This window comes from Parasteatoda tepidariorum, chromosome 7, assembly GCF_982258835.1.
Source record: "Parasteatoda tepidariorum strain Cologne lab strain chromosome 7, Ptep-v5.0, whole genome shotgun sequence".
Lineage (NCBI taxonomy): Eukaryota > Metazoa > Arthropoda > Arachnida > Araneae > Theridiidae > Parasteatoda > Parasteatoda tepidariorum.
In genome coordinates this window covers 106,811,416-106,833,204 of record NC_141761.1, presented here as the reverse complement: position 1 = coordinate 106,833,204, position 21,789 = coordinate 106,811,416, and the positions used below count along the sequence as shown (strand labels likewise).

The window sequence follows — 21,789 nt, the reverse complement described above, 5'->3', positions numbered from 1 at the left end:
TTCGACAAGCCATCTGTTCAACGTGACGCAATGGCCACAATACGAGCGACTCGCTCGCAGAGATAGTGCGTCGGCGTGATCGGCGAGATGACTTATCGGCAGGTGAAAAATTAAATCCAAGCCTGTAAATATTAGGCATCGTCCAAGATTTAAAACTTTTGGAAGTGTTTGTTCCTAAAAAATAACAACACCATGGGATTTTGTGGGTGTAGCCTTGCTGCATCTACAGTGACTGCTGTAGTTTTGGGTCTGGTGAGTAACTTTTACTTCTTTTTTTTCTTTTCCCGCTTAGGTAATAAGTGTTGTTTATATTTATACGGCGATCTCAAGGCCGTCCACTCTATTCCTAGAAAATGATTCTTCATCCTACCTAAAAGCAGGTATAGAGAAGGCTGTATTAACTGATATTAACTGTCTGAATATTAAATATAATTTGAATATTGTGTTTCCTGAAGTTCTACTAAGTTTCCTCAAATCTTATAATTATTAACCAAAATGATATAATAAAAAAAATGACAGACATTTCAGTATTGAGCGCTTAAGAACACTGTGTAAAATTAGTTACGAGCAATGCAACAAAGGGAATTAACTATAAATTAATAATAGGAAATGTGTTATAAACACTAAAAAAATGAAATTAACGATGAGATAATTATAATAATAGGAAATTAGTTATAAAACAATCATTAGAAATTAACTAATAATAGGAAATTAGTTAATTATCTGTATTAACTGATATTAACTGTTTGAATCTTTAATATTTTCTGAATATTGTGTTTCCTGAATTTCTACGTTTCCTCAAATCTTATTATTATTAACCTGAGTGACTTAATCAAAAAATGATAGACATTTCAGTATTGAGCACTTAAGAATACGGTTTAAAATTAGTTACAGACAATGCAATAAGAGGAATTAATAATAAATTAATAATAGGAAATTTGCTATAAACACTAAAAAAAAGGAAATTAACGATGAAATAATAATAGTAATAGGAAATTAGTTATAATACAATCATTAGAAATTAACTAATAATCGGAAATTAGTTAATTATCTGTATTAACTGATATTAACTGTTTGAATCTTTAATATGTTTTGAATATTGTGTTTCCTGAAGTTCTACTACGTTTCCTCAAATCTTATTATTATTAACCCGAGTGACTTAATCAAAAAAATGACAGACATTTCTGTATTGAGCACTTAAGAATACGGTTTAAAATTAGTTACAGACAATGCAATAAGGGGAATTAATAATAAATTAATAATAGGAAATTTGTTATAAACACTAAAAAAAGGAAATTAACGATGAAATAATAATAATAATAGGAAATTAGTTATAATACAATCATTAGAAATTAACTAATAATCGGAAATTAGTTAATTATCTGTATTAACTGATATTAACTGTTTGAATCTTTAATATGTTTTGAATATTGTGTTTCCTGAAGTTCTACTACGTTTCCTCAAATCTTATTATTATTAACCCGAGTGACTTAATCAAAAAAATGACAGACATTTCTGTATTGAGCACTTAATACGGTTTAAAATTAGTTACAGACAATGCAATAAGGGGAATTAATAATAAATTAATAATAGGAAATTTGCTATAAACACTAAAAAAAGGAAATTAACGATGAAATAATAATAGTAATAATAGGGTATTAGTTACAAAACAATCATTAGAAATTAAGTTGCAAAGTAATAATTGTAAATTAGTTATAAAACAATAATAAAAAATTCATTATAAAAAAGTGATGGAAAATTATTCGTAAAACCATGTTAGGAACGAGTTTTTAAATATTAATTATGAAATAGTAATGGATAATTTATAATAAAAAATATAAAAATATAATTATTAAAGATTAATTATGAAGCATTAATTATAAAACATAAATTATGAAGCATTAATCTCTACGGTTTTTTAAAGTTAATACTAGTTTCTTATTTTAAACAAATTTCCCTCTCTGCATGCTTAGAATACATTATTTATTTGACATAAAACTATCTCATTTTATTTATTCAAAATTAATTTTCTATTAATTATTTATATTAATTTTATATTAATTAAACTTGGTATATATGAAACATATTGAAATGATCTGAAAAGATTTATCCCTGAATGCACTGCAATCAGAGATGAAAATAACTGCACTCGTCTCTTCCTTTTATCAAATATAGATACATTTTTATATATGAAATATCGATTTATCTTTATACATCAAATAAATATAAATACATTTTTATGTATCAAATATAGATATAATTTTATATATCAAATATAGATATATTTTTATATATTAAATGTAGATTTATTTTTATTTATGAAATATTGATATATTTCTTAAATATAAATATATTTTGTATTAATTACTATTTTTTATTTCAGTTTATTTATTGATAGGAATCATAATTGAAATTTATCTCAAAAACAGAAAAATCCAAAGATTTACTAATTAAAAGATAATTTATTTATAAAGTTTCAATGGAAGCGAAATTTTCAATATTGGCATTCTATTTCAATGAAACACACTAAATAGGATTTTTTTTTAATGCTGAGATAGCATGTGTTCTTAAATTTTAATCACTTTTCTTTCTCTTTATTTTTAGTGCTATATTTATATTAAAATAAATTTTACAAGACGAAAATTTAACAATTTATCAGAAATATTTCTTTAAAAAAATCATGCTAACTATGAGACTGATGGTAATTTTATTTATTATTGATAACAGTTGATAAGGTTCACATTCCTATATTGCTCTATATATTCTTTTATAAAAGAATATGTAAAACAATATAGAATATAGTATAAAATAATATGAGAAAATACATAATCCTATGAAGATACATCTTTATATTCAAGATCGAATAATATGCCATATCATGAAATATGCATGAAAATAAAATTTCGATAAATATTTAATAAATAACAATAAATTTAAAATTAAAAAATGATAACAATTTTCCCGCCAGTGATCGCCCATACACTAATTCACCGTTTTATATTATAATTTTTATAATTATATGTACTATATATGCTATTGTGATTGACCGAAATTGGTGGTTGTTGACTTCCACCGGTGAATGTTGACAATCACATAGTCGCTTTGGTAAATGTCCGAAATACCATATAAGGTCTAGTTATGTTGCCCTGCCCTGTTTACATTTGCCCGGTATGCCCTACATCAATGTTTTATTATAGTCAAGTGCCACTACCCTGTGTGCATTTAACCAGTACTCCGAACATTGATGTTTCTCCTAATCTATCCACAGCAGATATTAAAATACCGAATAAATATAATAATATCAACGAATAAATTAATATGAAATCGGATGTAACAAATATTTCGGACATTCACCTAAGCGACTATGTGATTGTTGACATTCACCGATGAAAATCGACACTCTCTCGATTTCTGTCTGTCACGGTAACATATTCATAAATAAGACCATTAAAAGTAAAGTTATTTTTAAAGTATGTATACGTTTGATTTTTAATAATATTTTAAAATGTTAGGTATATCAGCAATTTGTTTTTTCCAGTCTTTCAATATGCTCCTACAAAATTCTATTTAAAAAAATTAAATTTTTCACTCTGTTTTTTTTTTTAAACTGGTTATAATTTTGTTTTATGCATCAAGTAGAAAAAAATAATCAATTTTTCGAACATTTCGGAAATATCTTGTTTATTACACCTTTTGTTATATAGTGTTAACAAAACTTTTTTTAAAACCTTATTTTAATATATTAATGTCCCGTGCCGTTAATGATATAAAGGGAATAAGGGAAATTACGGCAGCTTGCGAAATATCCCCCATTTCGAATAAAATTAAAATCAATAAATTAAATATTTATTCGGTGTTTTTTTTTTTTACATCATTTTTTTTTTCATAAAAAGTCCACTTATAATTGTATGCTCACCAATTCTATTAAAAATCGCAGTTAAAATTTAGAAATAAAGTTCGAAATATATAACATGAGTTTTGCTACTAAGATGTTTGAATGTAGTAGTAAAGTGTGACATGATATGAAGGGGATAAAGGGTATGATGAAGTGTGACATGAGATATAAGGGGTAAAGGGTATGATGAAGTGTGACATGATATAAAGGGGATAAGGGTATGATGTAAAGTGACATGATATAAAGGGGATAAAGGGTATGATGAAGTGTGACATGAGATATAAGGGGTAAAGGGTATGATGAAGTGTGACATGAGATAAAGGGGGTAAAGGGCATGATGAAGTGTGATACTTTATGACAAAGGTAAAAAAGGGTCAAAACAATTTAAAAAATTAAAAAAAGCTTGACATCATTTATAGACGAACTCTCATTTGAATTTTTCATGGAAACAATATTTCTTTTGAGCTTATCAAAATTTTACTAAACAAATTTTGACAGGTAATACATGGATATTTTAAAATGTTCATAAAAGTTTAAAAATTCATAAAAAGTAAAAAAAAATTGAAATAAAATTTCCTTTTTTCCATTGAATAACTTAAATATGTTATTATTTTTATAAAGTGAAAACATAATTTCTATTAATAAAATGTTGCCTTATGGTTAACTCTCTTACCCTATCTCGAGAACTTTTCTCAATTTAAAAAGGAGTCGCCCTAACTATCTTTTGATCTAATAAAACTAATCTTAATTGCAATTTACTTTTAACTTAGCTACAACTCGTCTTAGAGTTATAATGTAATTAACCTCGTTTTTACTAAAATCCAAAGACGCAGTCTTGTTATAAGAATATCAGATCTCATAAATTCTCGTTAAATTTTTTTTCTTTTTTTTTTATTCTGAAGAGCAAAAAATATAGTGTTAGAAGTGACATGTATTTAAAATTATTCCGAGCGTTACGGAGAATAATATATTTCATCCAAATTTACAATTCTTACTGATTACTCGCTTTCAGCGCAATCTATAATTTATCACGCGTATTATCACAACTGACGTGAGGAAAAAAAAATGAATAATACAATCAATGACCATATCCATGAAAAATGAGATTCTCAGTGAATAATAATATCTGTAACAGGATATTTAAGAAATACCCATTTCCGATGTGAATCACTGAGAATTAAAGTTAAATCTTTTATCCTTAAATCGTACTTTATTCCAAAGAACGGAATTAGAGAAGCAAATTTTGGGTTTTCTTTTCTTAAATTTTAACAAAAAAAAAAAAAAACATTCTGATGATTTTTCTAATTTTCTATTCGTATTATCATTATTTTTTTATTAATAATACCAACGGAAAATATAGTATCCTTGAAACTGTTATTTGTTACAAGATATTTAAGAAATACCCATTTCCGATGTGAATCACTGAGAATTAAAGTTAAATCTTTTGAGGTGAATCAGGTTCGAATCCCAGAGATGGATGATCGATACGAATTCCACACGCGGCTCGGACCCACCACAGTGCTGACGTAAAATATCCTCAGTGGTAGACGAATCATACGTTGGAGTCTCCTTGCCCTCAGGCTAACCGCGGGAGGTTTTCCTCTACATGTAACGCAACTGCTAGTTAGTCCCACCTAAAAGTCCTCCCCAAAGGTAAATTTCTCCCAATGATTCAAGAGTTCCCTTTTCTTCTGGATTGGATTCAAAATTACAAGACTACGGAGTTGAACATTAGTAGTTGTAAACCCAAAATTGGGTCGACTGTCCACCGACGGTTATAAAATATTAAAAAAAATTGATACATACTACCAACATTAATTAGACATCATTGGCATCAATGACAGTACGGCGCTTTTTTACGGTTAACCGAAACTAATAAATCCTTTACTTTACGGATTTCGCGATTTTTAACATTGCTAATATTTTTTTTTAAATTTTATTTCAATGTGCATCGATTACTTAAATTAGTTAAGCATCGTTGGCGTCAGTAAGAGTATGGCGATTAACGTTTCTTGTAAACGAGGTTGCCACTTTACCAGAGAGTTTGTCTTTTTATACAAATTTATATCAATTAAAATTTCTCATAATTAAACTATTTATTATTATTAAATTATTTATTATTATTAAATTATTTATTATTATTAAATTATTTATTATTATTAAAATTTCACTAATTATTTTTAAACAAATGCATTGAATAAAATTTTTAGGGTTTCTTTTTTTTTTTGTTTTCAATTTTCGAAGCAGGTGTTTGACAAAGGATTTTGATGCCGTAATTTTATTCTCTGTTAAAACCAATAAAAATTTTTCTTTAACAAAAACTTGCCAGCTTTTTAACTCACCAACTTCATGTAATTTCTCAGTAAAAATTTAAAGTTGGGGCGAATTTGTTTTTACAGACGACAAGATCAGCGTCAAAATGTATCATATTTTTCTTATACTATATAACAAATCCTTTTAAAATGACTAAAACACATTTAAATATTTAATAGTGATGTTAATTTATCAAACAAAATTGTAATCAAATATCATAAACATAATTCTTCAAATTGAACAATCAGTCCCGCAGTGGACTGATCGTTAAGACATGGTTCCCAGCAGATCACCGAAGTCAAGCATCACTGGCTGCGGTCAGTGTGCGGGTGGGTGACCACTTGGATCAGTCTGCGTAGGGACCGAGGGTGTGCGGTATTGGTCCTCGTTAAACTGTGCTACCGTAAAGTGCTCGACTTCGCGCGCAGGTCGTCGGGCTACCGAAGCGGGGTTGCCATCCCCTCCGCAGAGGATCAAAATTGAGATGGCATGTCTTCGGATCATCCTCCGGGATGTTTCCCAGACCGTCGCCAATAGTCCATTGTGCAGGTCTAGTGCGACGTAAATTAACAACAACAATCAAATTGAACCACTCCAAGCCAAGGGGCACCCAATGGGTTACCTGCAAGTGACCTAGTGTGGGCATATCGATTCTGATTGGCTGTTGACGCGTGGCATTTGCTTACGTTTGCAACTGTTCTTTTTATTTTATTTCGAGTAAGCCAAACCTGTCAAGTATCAATTCTCTTCAGTGGCACATTCCATATTCCTACACAAAGATTTTTTCACAATGATTTCAATTTTCCCACTATTATTTCTTACTTAACACAAAGACAGGAACAAAGCCACGTAAAACATAAACAAACTAATTAGGCATCGAAGTTACAACCGAATTAGGTATCAAACTAATTAGGCATCACAAAACAAAAAATATCACGGATGAAGTAAAATACATAAACAATTAATAAATCTAAGTTAAGTAAAAGACGTAGACGAGAAATAATTATATTTCAACTAATTCGATGCGTGATACTGCGCTGTATTTAATTAACTTCACGTTAATTAACATTCTGATTTATGTGGGGAAACTTAACTAAACTTTAATACGCCATTTTGCTTGCAAACGATCAACTGGTGCTGACGTCATTGGTCACATGTATGAGTATTGTAATCTTCTTCTTCTTGAAGTGCAAGTACCCAGTTCTACTCTTAAAATTAACGAAAGATTATTTCGTGGAAGGCAATGCGGTTTCTTACAAGATTCATTTTACTTTCAATTCGTTAAAAAGTAAGAAAGGTCATTCACTGCAAGGAAATGACTGCTGTTACCGTTACTCAGTCATATTAAGAATTTTCAATTCAGATTTTTTTTTTTAATATATGTTACTGTCAATGACCGAAATGGGTAGTTGTTGACTTCCAACGATGAATGTTGACAATCACATAGTCGCTTTGGTAAATGTCCAAAATATATAATAGGTCTAGTTAAGTACCACTGCCTGATATACATTTTCTCGGTATGCTTTACATCAATGTTTTTTTAAGATCAAATGCCACTGTCCGGTACACATTTGCCCGATATGCCCTACATCAATGTTTTTTTAAGTTCAAGTGACACTGCTCAGTATGCCTTTAAAACCGATACTCCGAACACTGATATTTCTCCCAATCTATCCTCAGCAGATATTAAAATATCAAATAAATATAATAATATCAACGAATAAATTAATATCAAATCGGATATAGGAAATATTTCGGACATTCAACCAAAGTGACTATGTGATTGTTGACATTCAGCAGTGAAAGTCGACACTCTCTCGATTTCGGTCATTGACGGTAACATATATGTTACCGTTAAAGTATATAATGCAGTTATTTCATAGAATACCTAGTTATTCCATGAAATAACTGATCGTGTCCGTTAAAGTGTGTAATATATTATTAATTTGACACTTTAACTAGTTATTCTATGAAATAACTAGGTATTCTATAAATTAACTAATAAGAGACAGTTAATGTGTAAAATAAACAATTTATCTAAAATGAAATAACTAGGTATTCTATAAATAAACTAATGATAGACAAATAAATGAAAAATAAGCCATTTATCTAATTTATGCAGCGTATAAATGGTATTTATAGAAACGTACCATAAAATCATTTGTTCCAACAAGGATTACTAAAATGACACTTGGAATTACAAAGAACATTATTTCTAAAACAAACAAAAAATTTTGGTGACACATTGGGTTTTACACGAATGTTTTTTAAATCCCTGACCAGTGCGAACCGAGCGAGATATATGATATAGATTATTTTACACTTTAACGGGCTGCAGATCGTTATTCTATGAAATAACTAGTTAAACCATGAAATACAAGAGAGTTTTACACTTTAACGGACACGATCAGTTATTTCATGGAATAACTAGGTATTCTATAAAATAACGGATTTCATACTTTAACGGTAACATATACACTCTTTAAACTATGAAGATTGGTGTTAATCTTAATGGTTTAAAGGTTAGATCTGAATTAGGATAATTAATTAGGGCTAAACTTTAATTAAATTTAAAGAACAAGCACGCAACCGTATTATCTTATAACCTAACTTTTTTTTTTCTCTCAACAGATTAACTATCAAAATAAGGGCAAGTAGTTTTTATCTAAAGGATATGGTATCTACAGTTTAGAAAAAAGTTTTTTTTCCCTATTTCGCATATATTTAGGGAACTTTTTAAGCAAATTGGAAACCTTTTGCAACTATGAGATATTAAAAATTCCTTCAGCATTTTAAACTATGTAATTTTAAACGATAAGACTTTTGACGAAATCAGTAAAGTTTCAAAGTTACAAAATTAAAAAAGAAAAAAAGTCTTGTTTTAAGAACAATCTATAATTTTAGAACCCCCCCCCCTACTCGAGATTTAATGTTATCAAGAATTCAAATCTTCCGATGAAAAAATATTGAGGCTTATTCAAAGAAAAAAGTTCGTTTTTGTGTCTCGTAATTTATTCCCTATTTATCAATAATTAATTGGATGAATTGAAAGTGAACTTTCTTTCGAAAATATTTGAAATCTCAACCATTAGAACAAAAGTTATTTAAGTTGGTTTATTTTCTATTTTTGCTCAATTGTTGGAGATAAGAAGATTTGAATATTGATTTAATGATCTGAATTCGTTTCTGATATGATCATTTTAATAATCTGAACTTGTTTGTGAGAAATAAAACTTTATAAAAAATTACTTAGTTTAATTTTCTTTTATCGAGAACTATACAACCGGTTTCATTTTGATACAAAAGTTTGCCATTTGAAGTTACATAGTTTAAAATGCAGAGAAAGTTTTACCCTTAAGTCATGCAATTTCACTTATAAAATTTTTGATAATTATTCGATTAAAAATTCAAAATGAATCGTAATTTTAAAAAAATTATTTCTAGTTAAACATACGAGAGATCAATTTAGAAAATTACTTTTGAAACCTCAAGCTTCTTAAGAGGACGCCAATACCGCGGAAGAAACTTTTCGTCCCAAATTCTCTTTCTCCTTCATTACTAATTTATAATTTAAAGTGTAGAAAAAGAGAGTTCTAAGCCATGTAGTTTCAAATACTGAAAAGAAAATTTTAAAATATACAAATGAAAATAAATTATGAGATGTTAACTTAGCATTACGCAACGGAGAAGTTCTCTTTTCTAATAATTTGTTTGCATTTTAATGTTTAGAAGTACTTTTTTTTCAGCTATTAAAACTTACGACTTACTCTAGGTTTGTCTCATATTGCTTTTTCTTTTATTTTCAAATTTTAAATTATAAATTAGTTATGAAGGAGAAAGAGAATTGGCGACGAAAAGTTTCTTTCGCGGTTTTGGCGTTCTCTTAAGGAAAAAAATGAGGTTGTGTTGGATCTCTTTTTTATTTATTAATTTTTTTTTTTTTACTATAAACAGATGCAATTCGAAAACTACTTTCGAAGCCTGTTGGAAACCTGCTTATTAAATAAATAGCTATTAAAAACGAATCGAATTTGGTTTCATTCATATATCAACCATATTATTAACAATATTATTACCTGATATGTAAACATAAATTTTTATAATGAAAAGACGAGCATCATTCCGATGCATGGGGGTGGGGAGAACGAGTATATCCACAGTCCTCAATAAATCTCTAATCATCCCCCTCATCAATTCAAACAAATAAAGAACATTTTTACGAATAATCGTCGACTTAAATTCATTAAAGTTAATAACAAGTAAGATATAAGAATAATTTATATTTTTTGCATGCATTAACACATATCGGGAATTTTTTTTCATTACGTGTGAAATTTTGAAAATTATTGTGACGTAATTTATTTTCGTCCCCCTCAAAAATTAAGCCCCTGTCACACCCGTGTTACTACGGTTAAGTGTAAAGGACTTTTTAAAAGATTATTACAAAATATTCAGAGGCTTTGGGGAAATTAAAAAACAATCCTTTTTTTACTATGATTATTCTCCTCCTCTTGTCAAGTATACTTCCACATTTATAAACGGCGCGAATTTCAAGGTAAACAGCTGCGCATATACTCAGCAGATTTTCTGCTTCCTTTTATTATTATTTTTTTTCCATACGTTACTTTTTCAATTCCGACTATTAGTTCACTACTCTCCCTATATCTTGTTCAAATTTTCAATCGTTTAATAAAATACTCATTATTCATTCACTCGAGTTCAAATACATATTTTCATGAACTTGTAGTTAATGACACTTGATGTTAATACTGTTTTTTTTAAATATTAATTCATTCATTAAATAGGGGCGAGCGAAAAACGAAATGGAATTTTCTGATGGGTTAAGCGTTAGTCATTTTTTTAAAATTTTACTATAAGTGATTCAGTTTTTCATATATTTTAAAGATAACATCAGTGATAATTTCTAACTTATAAATCTATTTGAACAAAAAAATAGTTTATTGCGCACATTTAAATATTTAATTATTTTATAATCGCTGTGTCAGATAAATTCAATAAAGAACATTACGTGGTAGTACGTGTGGTCCACGTCACCAAAATAATACTTTTATAATTGTCTGATACCACGCGCCTTTTTTTTCTCCAATTTCTACCGTCATGTGAGGCTACTTTGTGCAGGATTTCGCAGTTTTTGAACTTTGACATGTAAAAAAACTATGTTAATTCAAACTTTAGTAAAATTTATCGATATTATATTCATAACTGGACTCAGACGAGTGAATTTGATCAATACTGGCATTATTTGTGTGTAATATTTACAAATAATAAGTCAAAACATACCTTGCACAAAGCAGCCCCCAAGTGGGGCTACTTTGTGCAGCGGTAGCAATTCAGTTTAATAATCATGTTTTTAGTAAAATATTGATATGAAATTGTTAAAAAAGTTAATTGTTGACATTTTTAATAACAAAAACATCAAGATATGTAAGGATATTAGCTTGAAAATAATTTTCAGCGTTAAAAAACCATTTTTTATAAAGAATTTTTTCTTAAAAAGAATGTTTATTTCAAAACATTTGAGTTTATACAAAAGGAAACCCTATACATTTTTGAACATTGAAATGGCTGAAATTTCAAGAATAATAATTATTACATATTTATTAACATTCATAATAATGATAAATTTGAACATAACATGCTGGAATAAACATGACAGAACTCGCTCTTCAGTTTCTGTCAAAATCTCATGATGTCCTATAAAATATATTTTTATGAGTTAAATCGTTTGATTAATTCATTAGAAAAATCTTTGTGGCAGATAAATAATAGTTTACCATCACGTTTCACGTGTTTCTTGTACATTTTATTAGAGATAGTATTTCTGTGGATTTTGTACTTCCGAGAAGCTTCTGCAATCGACAAACATTGTTGCAGAATTTCTAAAGTATAATCTCGGTAGTTTCTCGTTCCAGGTATTTTTTTTATAACGTCTGACAATTTTTCTGTCGAAAAAAAACCGAATGAAACTTTGCACAAAGTAGCCCCACAATGCATTTTGTTTCATTTTCCGTTTATTTGTTATCAATTTTCAAATTTTTTTAACGCTAACATGATGTAATTGTTTATTAATATATAAATAAAAAATTTTGCACTTACGACAATTATTTTATCAACGTCTTTGTATTTCACAGATAAAGTTTCCACACTCACTTTTCGACGTCCGACGTTCTCGGAAAGTTGTTGACATTGGATAAACAAAACACACTCTGAGATTGTCTTAAAATTCGAAGTTTGTAGTAATAGAGGAGACTTCTATCTTCAAATTCCACACATTTTTAACGTGGAAAAAAAAAACATAATACTGAATAGCAGCACTTGAAAAGTGCCAAATTCGAATTTGCACTAAGTATTGACGGTGCCATTAATTCACACTCTCCCTATATATATTTATATATCTTGTTCAAATAATCAATTGTTCATAAAATACTCTTTACTCATCCACTCAACTTCAAATACACTTTTTTTAAACTTGTAGTGGATGACACTTGATGTTAATACAATTTTTTCACATATTAATTCATTAATTAAATTTAATTCATTAATTTTAGTTTTATATGGGAGAAATTTTTCTAATTATTTAATAAAAAGTAAATAAAATAAAAATAAAAATTTTTTGACCTAAGTAGCAGGGTTCGTTGATTTAAATCAGCTTGATTTAAATCACGATTTAAATCATGATTAAAATCAAATGATTTTTTTTAAAAAATCATTGATTTAAATCAATTGATTTTTATATATATATTATTTTGATTTTAAAAGTTAAAAAACAGCGCTTTAAATTATTGATACTTTTATTATTTTCTTTTCTTAGTTTTAAAATTTACTTTAAATAAATTGCTGCATTAATTAATTTTAGTTAACGAAATTACTTTCTTTCTTGGTGTGTGTTAAACACATTTGAAATTACATGTTTAAAAATATTTTGATTCTTAACATTGAAAGTACAGATTAAAGTAAATATTTAATGCTGTCTTAATATAGACTTGCATAGCTATAGAAAGTAAATAAACATGATTTTTTTTCAAAAAGAAAAAAAGCAAATGTTAACCTTTTGATTAAAAAAGCATGGAATTCTAATCTACATTATAGTTTATTGATGGAAATTTCTATATTTCTAAAGTTTGAGGCTATATTAAAAAGAAATTACCTTAATATGCCAAAAATAGAAAGAAAAAATAAAGCTGAGTTCAGATATTTTTTTCCTGATATAGTGTCATTCTTCCCTTTCAAAGTCTATTGGAAGCAGAAGGGTTATTCACTGGTATTTTTTTTTTCTCAAAATATGTTCACGGTATCTTTGAAATTATCAGATTTTCTTTTGTGAAAAAAAATTCCAATGAGTACATAGATTTTTTAAAAATTTTATTTAGCTTAACTTATGTATTTTGATATAGGATTAAAAATGAATATTTTAACATAAAAATATATAGATTGAATATTTATTTTTTGATGAATGACAACATTTATTAACACAATCTGTTGCATTTATTTTGCCATTTTATAAATCAAGAGAAAAAAAAAGCGATCACAATTATGGTGTGCTAATTGAAACTTTGTGTTACTAGTTAAAGTAGTATTCTTTAAATTATCTTTTTTATCTTGTCTTTTAATTTCAATCATGCCTTTGTATTAAAATGGTCGCTATGCATTATAATAAAAAATTATTTTAATAAGTTAGAGCTTCTAAAATATTGTTATAATATAGTTTTAATATTAATTTAATTTTGATTAAACATTTATAAAGTTTTTTTAATCATAAATTGAAGCTCTTATAGTGTATTTGAATAAAAATCAAAAAAATCTGATTTAAATCAAAAAAATCCGATTTAAATCAAAATAATCCGATTTTTTTGATTTTTTTAAAAAAAATTAAAAAAAATCACGAACCCTGCTAAGTAGGAATTGACTTCAAAACATTTTTTTATATTTCTTGTTTAAGGTCGATTATAGTTCGAGGTCACCTTCACTATATACAATATAATAGCACAGAATGAAAAATGCAATTACACACTACGCAGGGACTACAATATGTTTGGGTTCACTTTTGGGGTATTGAGTCAGCCAAGTCATGCTAGATAATATGTTATTATCGATAACAATAATTTAATATAGCACATTTTCTTTCAGTAAGTCTGAAAAGAGGAAATTTAAGAAATAGTATAACCAACAAAACAAAAATACAAAATCAAGTGTTATTGATAATAAATATTTTAACGGTTCCGTAATTTTGATTTTATACACAAAAAATTTAATAAATTGAAACGTTTACTTCTAAATAATTATTAAATAAGCCGAAATTAATTAATAGGCTTTTTCCAGCAAGCCATCTATAGGTTTAGTTCTTGCAGATGCTTTAGATGCATATCAGAACGCTATTTTGATCGATATGCAATTATATTTTGATACAACGTGATACGAATCATGTCAAAATGTCGCAACAATAACGATACGATTTTAATTTTCGATACGATAACGATATTTTAAAATAAGGATATGAGAACGATATCTTAACAACAAATTGATTTTATTATGACCACGATAAGAAACATTTGACTCCGATTTTTAGTTGATGCAGATCTACTACAATATCTGACAGCCAAGTCCTGTAAAATTGCTTGTTATTTTGAATTTTAAAATTTCAATACATTTGATAATTACTGTTGTTATTTCAATTAAGTTTAGGCAACATCTTTAATTTTACATTTTTATTAAAAAATTTTCATTAAATATTCGCTCGCGTTTATAAATAGCACGACCGTGCTATACGGTGCCACGCGTTCTGTGGGTTGGTCATCTTTCACGCGATGAGATTTGGTCGTATTTTAAACGATGAGTTGGCCATCTCAGCTTTAAGCAATGAAATAATGAACTAACTTCCTGCATCAGTTTTCCAGATATTACTCATATATAGCCAAATAAAGAAAAACATAAACGGTATAAGTAATACGACTTCAATATTAAAACGATAATAAAAGTAATTCTTTCTAACATTTAGGCTAAAGAGAAAAAGATAGTTCTTTTTATTACCTTAAAAACACAAAACGACCTTTTACTTAACCTTATGAAAATTTTTATTCTAAAGTATTCTTTATATCTGATTGAAGTTTAACTGTGTTTCCTCTGCAAACGAGATGGATTGCTTCAAACTCACTAGATCCTAATGTCACGCCATTGTTGTTCACCCAGATTCTGTGTGCATTGTTTCAATACTGTCACTCCTTCTTTTCCCCTTATTGTCTCGTTGGAATTTTTATTTTCCCTCCTTCATTTCTTACGTAATCGAATAGTTCTTAAGCGAGCAGGCGATCTTCTTCTAAGCATAAAAAAGAATAAGTTTTATTCTATAATTCATACCGGTCTTTAGAATTCATAAATATTTATTTAAGCTATTTTTCCCATTCCTTTCAGTGAATGTTCGTTTATTCTCTGTATGTCAAAGTATTGACCTGCATCTACGTAACCTGTAACAAAAGTAAAATAAATAAATTTTTAAAAAAATATTTTATCGTTTGACATTACACCGTAATTTTCTTTTATTTGATGTCGCTTTTCCTTTTCATTATTAGTCATCCAACTAAGTCATCCCGTTTTTCTCTTTTCCTTTGTATTTTTTATTTTTATTTTAAGTGTAACGAAAAGGATTTATATTGAAGTGATTACACTTTTCAATTGTTTATTTTTTTAATTGCATGTCCGAAAAAAAAGAGCTTCAAAAGAAAATGTTTCGCTGAAAATGAAATTTTTTTATTACATTTATACAAATAATTAAAACATTTTTAACATCCCTTAGACCAAAAGGTTTTTATTTCTAAATATCTTTATTGTAAAAATTAGCTTATCAAAAAACTGCAAATTTTACAATAAACTAGTGGGCTGGGTCCCCTGCTCGCTAACGCTCGCCCACCCCCGAAAATTGCTACGCAATCTTATATGGTTTGCTTCGCAAGCCAAGCTCGCTTCGCTCGCTACTAACTTAGGTACATTGCAAATACACAAAATTCTAAGAATTCAAAACAATCATTCAAATCCATGTAACAACTTTTTTTAAAAAAAAAATTACATCTTTTTAGTAAATACTAAGTCATTAAAATAAATTTGAATTCAAATAAATGACATGTAATTCGTTAAACCTATTAGAAATGTGCTATAATATAAAATCTTTAAGCGTAACAGCACGACTGTGACTCATTTTTCAATGAATAACCAATAACAATAATAAAACAAATAAATTCGTGATATAAATCAAAAATCGTCAAATAAATTCGTAATATATAAATTCGTGAAAACAAAGCGCTTTCGACAAAATACTAAAATAGACATCTATCGATAAAGACTACTCACTTCTGCCTAGCTTAAGGTTATTTCAGTTTCCGCTTTTCGAAGTGCTATATGTTGAGCCACCTCAGCTAGATTTGGCATGTGACATTTTTAGCGGCAATCATTGGTCGATTTTCTATTGTTGTCATTCGGGGAGTTGTAATGAGGCTTTTTTTGTCGCCGTGTAAGAGAAATATATATATATAGATATAACGTAGGAAATTTGGAATTTCGTATCATTTATGCGAACTATTATAAAATGTTAATTAGTAATCATAAATGTACAGTGCCCATTTTTAAACGAAAGGTCCTTCTTACTAAATATCATCCTTATTGTAAAATAATTTTTTGGAAACATTTATATTTTCAATAACTATTTATAAATTTATAAACATAACACTATTACGAAGAAAATAATTATTTTTAGTATACTGTTTTTTCCCCTCTACCGAATCGTTTTCCTTCTAATCACCATTTTAACACTTAAAACGCCAGCCATTGGCTTCACGGTCAGCTTGCCTGACTGTGAAGCCAACGGTTGCGGGTTCGAAACCTACATATTTCTTTCCGTGAGTTGCTTTCTGCTGAGTGATGTGTGAATGTGGCTCCTCCTATGGACGAGTATCTGTGACAGTGAGGAATGCTGCACGCCTCCCTGACTTTGGTAACAGGTGCCCACGGGGAAGAGCAGTACATCCGGCATCTTCCGAGGCAAAGAACGAGAGTTCGGGGCCTGACATTTAAAAAAATAATTAAAATATTTTTTTAAGAAATTATATATAATATTTTTCAATAAAAATTTATGAATAGGGATTTTTATCAAAACAAATTCTACTTTTTAAATTAAATATTATTTTTAATATATCATTTATTTAATATGTATTTAATATGTATATATTTAACATATTTATTTTCAAATTAAATATTATTTCATAAGTTTTTTTTTTTAATGAGCTGCATTTTTTTTATAAATTACGAATCAATAAATCATGTTCAGCTTACTCTTATTATATTGTAAACAAGTTATCTTTTGTCATTCTTAACAAAAAAGTCTTTAAAAAATTTTTCTAAAAAAAAAAGAAAAAAAAAGAACAGGTGCTTATTACATATTATAAGTGTTCAAACTGGGTCGAAAAAATTGAAATCTTCCTGAAATAAAAGAGGAGCGTGCACACTCAAAACGGCCTCAAAAGTATAAAAAAATAAATTACATAATTACCCGGTATACATTTGCCGGTATGGCCTACACTGGTATGTGATTTTACCGGTGTTTCGAACACTGACGTTTCTTCTAAGCTATCCTCAGCAGAAATTGAAATATCGAATGAATCTAATAATATCAACGAATAAATTAATATCAAATCTGATGTAACAAATATTTCGGACTTTCACCAATATGTGATTGTAGGCATTCACCAGTGAAAGTCGACATTCACCCGATTTAGGTCATTTACCGTAACATATATATAAAATATAATGAAAAAATGTTTACATATTTTATAAAAAATTATTTATATTATAAGAAAATCTGTTATTTTAAATAATATTTTCCCAAAGTTTAAAATCATTTGGAATTAATTCTAAGCGGGAGAACCTTTGAAAAAAACATCCCAATAAATTCGACGTGCCCTGCAGTACTTCTTCTAAAATGGACTATAGTAATTAAAGGAATATTTTTCGTCTTCGAACATAACTTATTTTATGTTAACTAAACTTTACAGAAACTTTTTTACGTTTTATATTTTGCTTATCCTGACCACCAGGAGTATACTTTTGATTAACAGGGTGCTAAACATTAATTCTAAATTCAATCTTCGACATTTTCAGATATAAAGGGCTGTTTAAGCATTACGTAAGCATATTTTAGGCGTTTTCGAACTCACTTCTCCCTGCCCCCGTGTCATCAAAAATTAACCAAATTACTACTCTCATGATTATGTAAGAAAGGCGCAACAACCCACCCACACGCTTTGACTTTCACCATGTAGTTATCTAATTTAAAGAATTTTAGGAATAAATCAACGATGCAACTTGTCGTAAAACAAAATTTGCGCTTTAATTTATTCTACAAAATTCGAAACTCCTTGACGAAATATTCATCCAACTTATTCTTTTTTTCCAAAATTAACTTCTTTATGTCTTAATTTTTCCAAGTGCATTTTTTCTTCAATTTCTTTATTGCTTTTTTTACATTTTTTTTACAACCGTCGTTGAACAGCCGACCCAATTTTTGGCTTAACGACAACTAATGTTCAACTCCGTAGTCTTGTAATTTTGAACCCAATCCAGAAGGCAAGGGAACTCTTGGATAAAGTATTGGGAGAAATTTTTCCTCCGTGGAGGACTTTTTTGATAAAAATCCCCCCCCCCATTTGCGTTACACGGAGAGTAAGACCATGAAAGCCTCCCACGGTTAGTCTGACTGCAAGGGCTCTAACCCATGAGTCTACCACTGAGGATATTTCACGGCAGCACTGTGGTTGATGCAAGGATGCGGAATTCGTATCGATCAGCTCTCGCTGGGATTCGAACCCGGTTCAACTCATTGGAAGGCAAATGCTCTGTCCCCTAAGCCATCGCGACTCTTGTTGCTTTTTTGTGAAATTAGAAAAATAAATAAATAAATAAAAATAATGGATTTAAAATGTCTTACGTACGCATTGCTGATACTCCTCCTCTCCCCCCGTCTCAACAAAAATAAACAAATAACAAAGCCCCCCATCTTTTTTTGGTGCTTGCATAATATATTAACGGATTCAATATGTTATAAAATAGTGTTTATTTAACTGTTGCTCTTAAGCTGAATTTAATATTAAAAAAATTAAGAAATTTTCTTTTGTTTTGCTATCTTTTGAAATCTATGTGACGAATGCCAGTAGCAGTTAAATCCCATCTACGAATCTAAGGCATGAGAAATACAGGGTAACAAAAAAGTATAGGGATCACTTTTGTGGCTATCTACCACTAAAGTTTTAAAATCTTTTTACATATATAGCTTACTGATCTAAAGCTCTGCTATTAGACTTTCAATTGCAATAGTATTTCATAAAATCACAAAAATGCCTTTGAAGAAATTTGACGAAAAGCTAATTGGTCAAGTACAAGCATTTTTAGAACTTCGCTGGAGCCACAGGATTATACAAATCCATTTTAGAAAGAAAGGTATTGAGATTTCACTCAGCCATATCAGTCGCATCAAGAATTCAAAACTCGGATCGATGCAAAATAATGCAAAGCCAAAAAGAAGTGGACGGCCAAGCAAATTGAAGAAATCAGATTTGCAGAAGCTTGATAAGATGACATCAAAACCGGATCCACCAACACAGGCAAGCCTGGCTAAAGCTTTTAACGTGAGTCAGCAAGTTGTAAGCTATCAACTAAAACAAAAGTTGAAAAAAAATGCAATAAAAAACCTAAATGTCATCATTTAAGTGAGAGATCGGTGCTGATTAGGAGGCAACGTTCATGGCCCCTCTACAAGCTTCTCCGTAAGGACAGATGGCGAAAGTTCATTACAACTGTTGAAGCTTGGATCAATCTATCTGATACCAATGCTAAATCTAAAGTTCAATATCTTAGTCGCGGGCAGAACAGGCGAGACTTGACACCATCAACCACGGTGCCTCATCCCAAAGGCGTAATGGTTTGGATGGGCATATCAGCCCATGGTGAGACCAAACCTCGGTTTGTGAAACCTGGGGCCAAAATAAATTCTGAGTATTACATACAGAAGATATTAAAGCACTTTCTTAAGGATGATTACTGCAGATTGTACCCTAATGGGGATGCTGTGTTCTATCAGGACTCTGCCCCATCGCATGCATCCAAGACCACCCAGAAATTCCTATCAGATCAGCAAGTGCAATTCCTGAGATCAGAACAATGGATTCCAAACAGTCCTGATGCTGCACCATGCGACTATTTCCTATGGTGACATCTGAAAAACAAACTGAATAAGCGAAGAATTTCTACATTGAGAGGTCTTCAAAGAGCTATTAGAGAAGAGGTGAAGAAAATCCCCCAGGAAATCATTTTGCGGGCTTTAAAATCCTGGCCGAAGCGTTATAGACAAATCTATTATGCCGGAGGTCGACATATTGAGAAACATCGCTGAATTTATGTAATAAATTTTGGAAATATAAACATTCAAAAATGATCCCTATATTTTTTGTAACCCTGTAATTCCTAAAGTCAGTATTTTTTTTAAGTACATCTTTGTACGACGAGTTGTACAGTGCACAAAAAAAACGGATGAATAACTTTTGATCTAATGATCGAATATTCACATTCTAGGACTCATTCTTAATGGTTCGAAGAGGCTATTAGGTGCAAACAATATATAAGCTCAAAAAAGCCATACGTTGAAATTCGACTTCTCATGAATTATTCGACCAATTTTGAAGTTTGTATTTTGCCATGTAAAATCACTTTCTTTAAGATGATGTAAAAAACTGTGTACCTTACTGTTCGAAATTTTTTCGACTATTATTAAACAAAATAATAAAAAATTATAAATATTTATTAAAATTAGTTGTTTGCATGGAATTTTCTTTTGATAAACGTATTTTATAATAGCGCTCAAAAAATTTTCAAACTACCTAGAAATTTCACGAGATATGACAAAATACGAAAAAAGTTATAAAAAGTACGTTAATTAATAAAGTAAAGTAAAATTAACATTAAGGGGTCTATACTTTAAACAACTTTCCTGACCAAACTATTGGGACTCCCGAATTGCGGCTACCCCCTATATTTTGGGAGTCAAAAATCCAAATCCATCAACAAAAAAAAGGCGTGTTTAATGAGAGAAAGTAAGTTTTTTTTTATCTAATTTCATAACTTAAAATATCGTTTGCACTATTTCATATCGTTTGCACTATTTCATATCGTTTTCACTATTTCATCTAGCATATTCGAGGTCACCTCCTCGAATCATTAAGAGAGCCATTAACTTCTCAAGATATGGTGAAATACGCAAAAAGGAAAGTTAACAATAAAGAGTCCAAACTCTGAGTCGTACCCCTGACGAAAATATGGGGACCCTATTTCCCAGATTGCGGCTTTGAGGGTCAAAAATTCGAATCTGTAGGGGAAAAAAAGTTACTTTTATTCAGAGAAAGTACGCCTTTGTGTCTGGTTTCGTAACTTAAAATATCGTCTGCATTAATATATTAGCATATATGAGGTCACCACCTCGAAGCATTAAGATTGAATCCTAGAACGTGAAGATTCAATCATTAGAT

General features: G+C 29.3%; 1 protein-coding gene across 1 annotated transcript in view; it reads left to right on the top strand.

Annotated features, from left to right (window-relative positions):
• The window catches only part of LOC107455185 (uncharacterized), an 83,082-nt gene continuing 61,293 nt past the window's right edge, over nucleotides 1-21,789 (top strand). Inside the window, exon 1 of the mRNA XM_016072665.5 lies at nucleotides 1-252. Coding sequence (XP_015928151.2) covers nucleotides 193-252 — 60 coding nt within the window. The 5' untranslated portion in view covers nucleotides 1-192. The remainder of the gene's footprint in view (nucleotides 253-21,789) is intronic.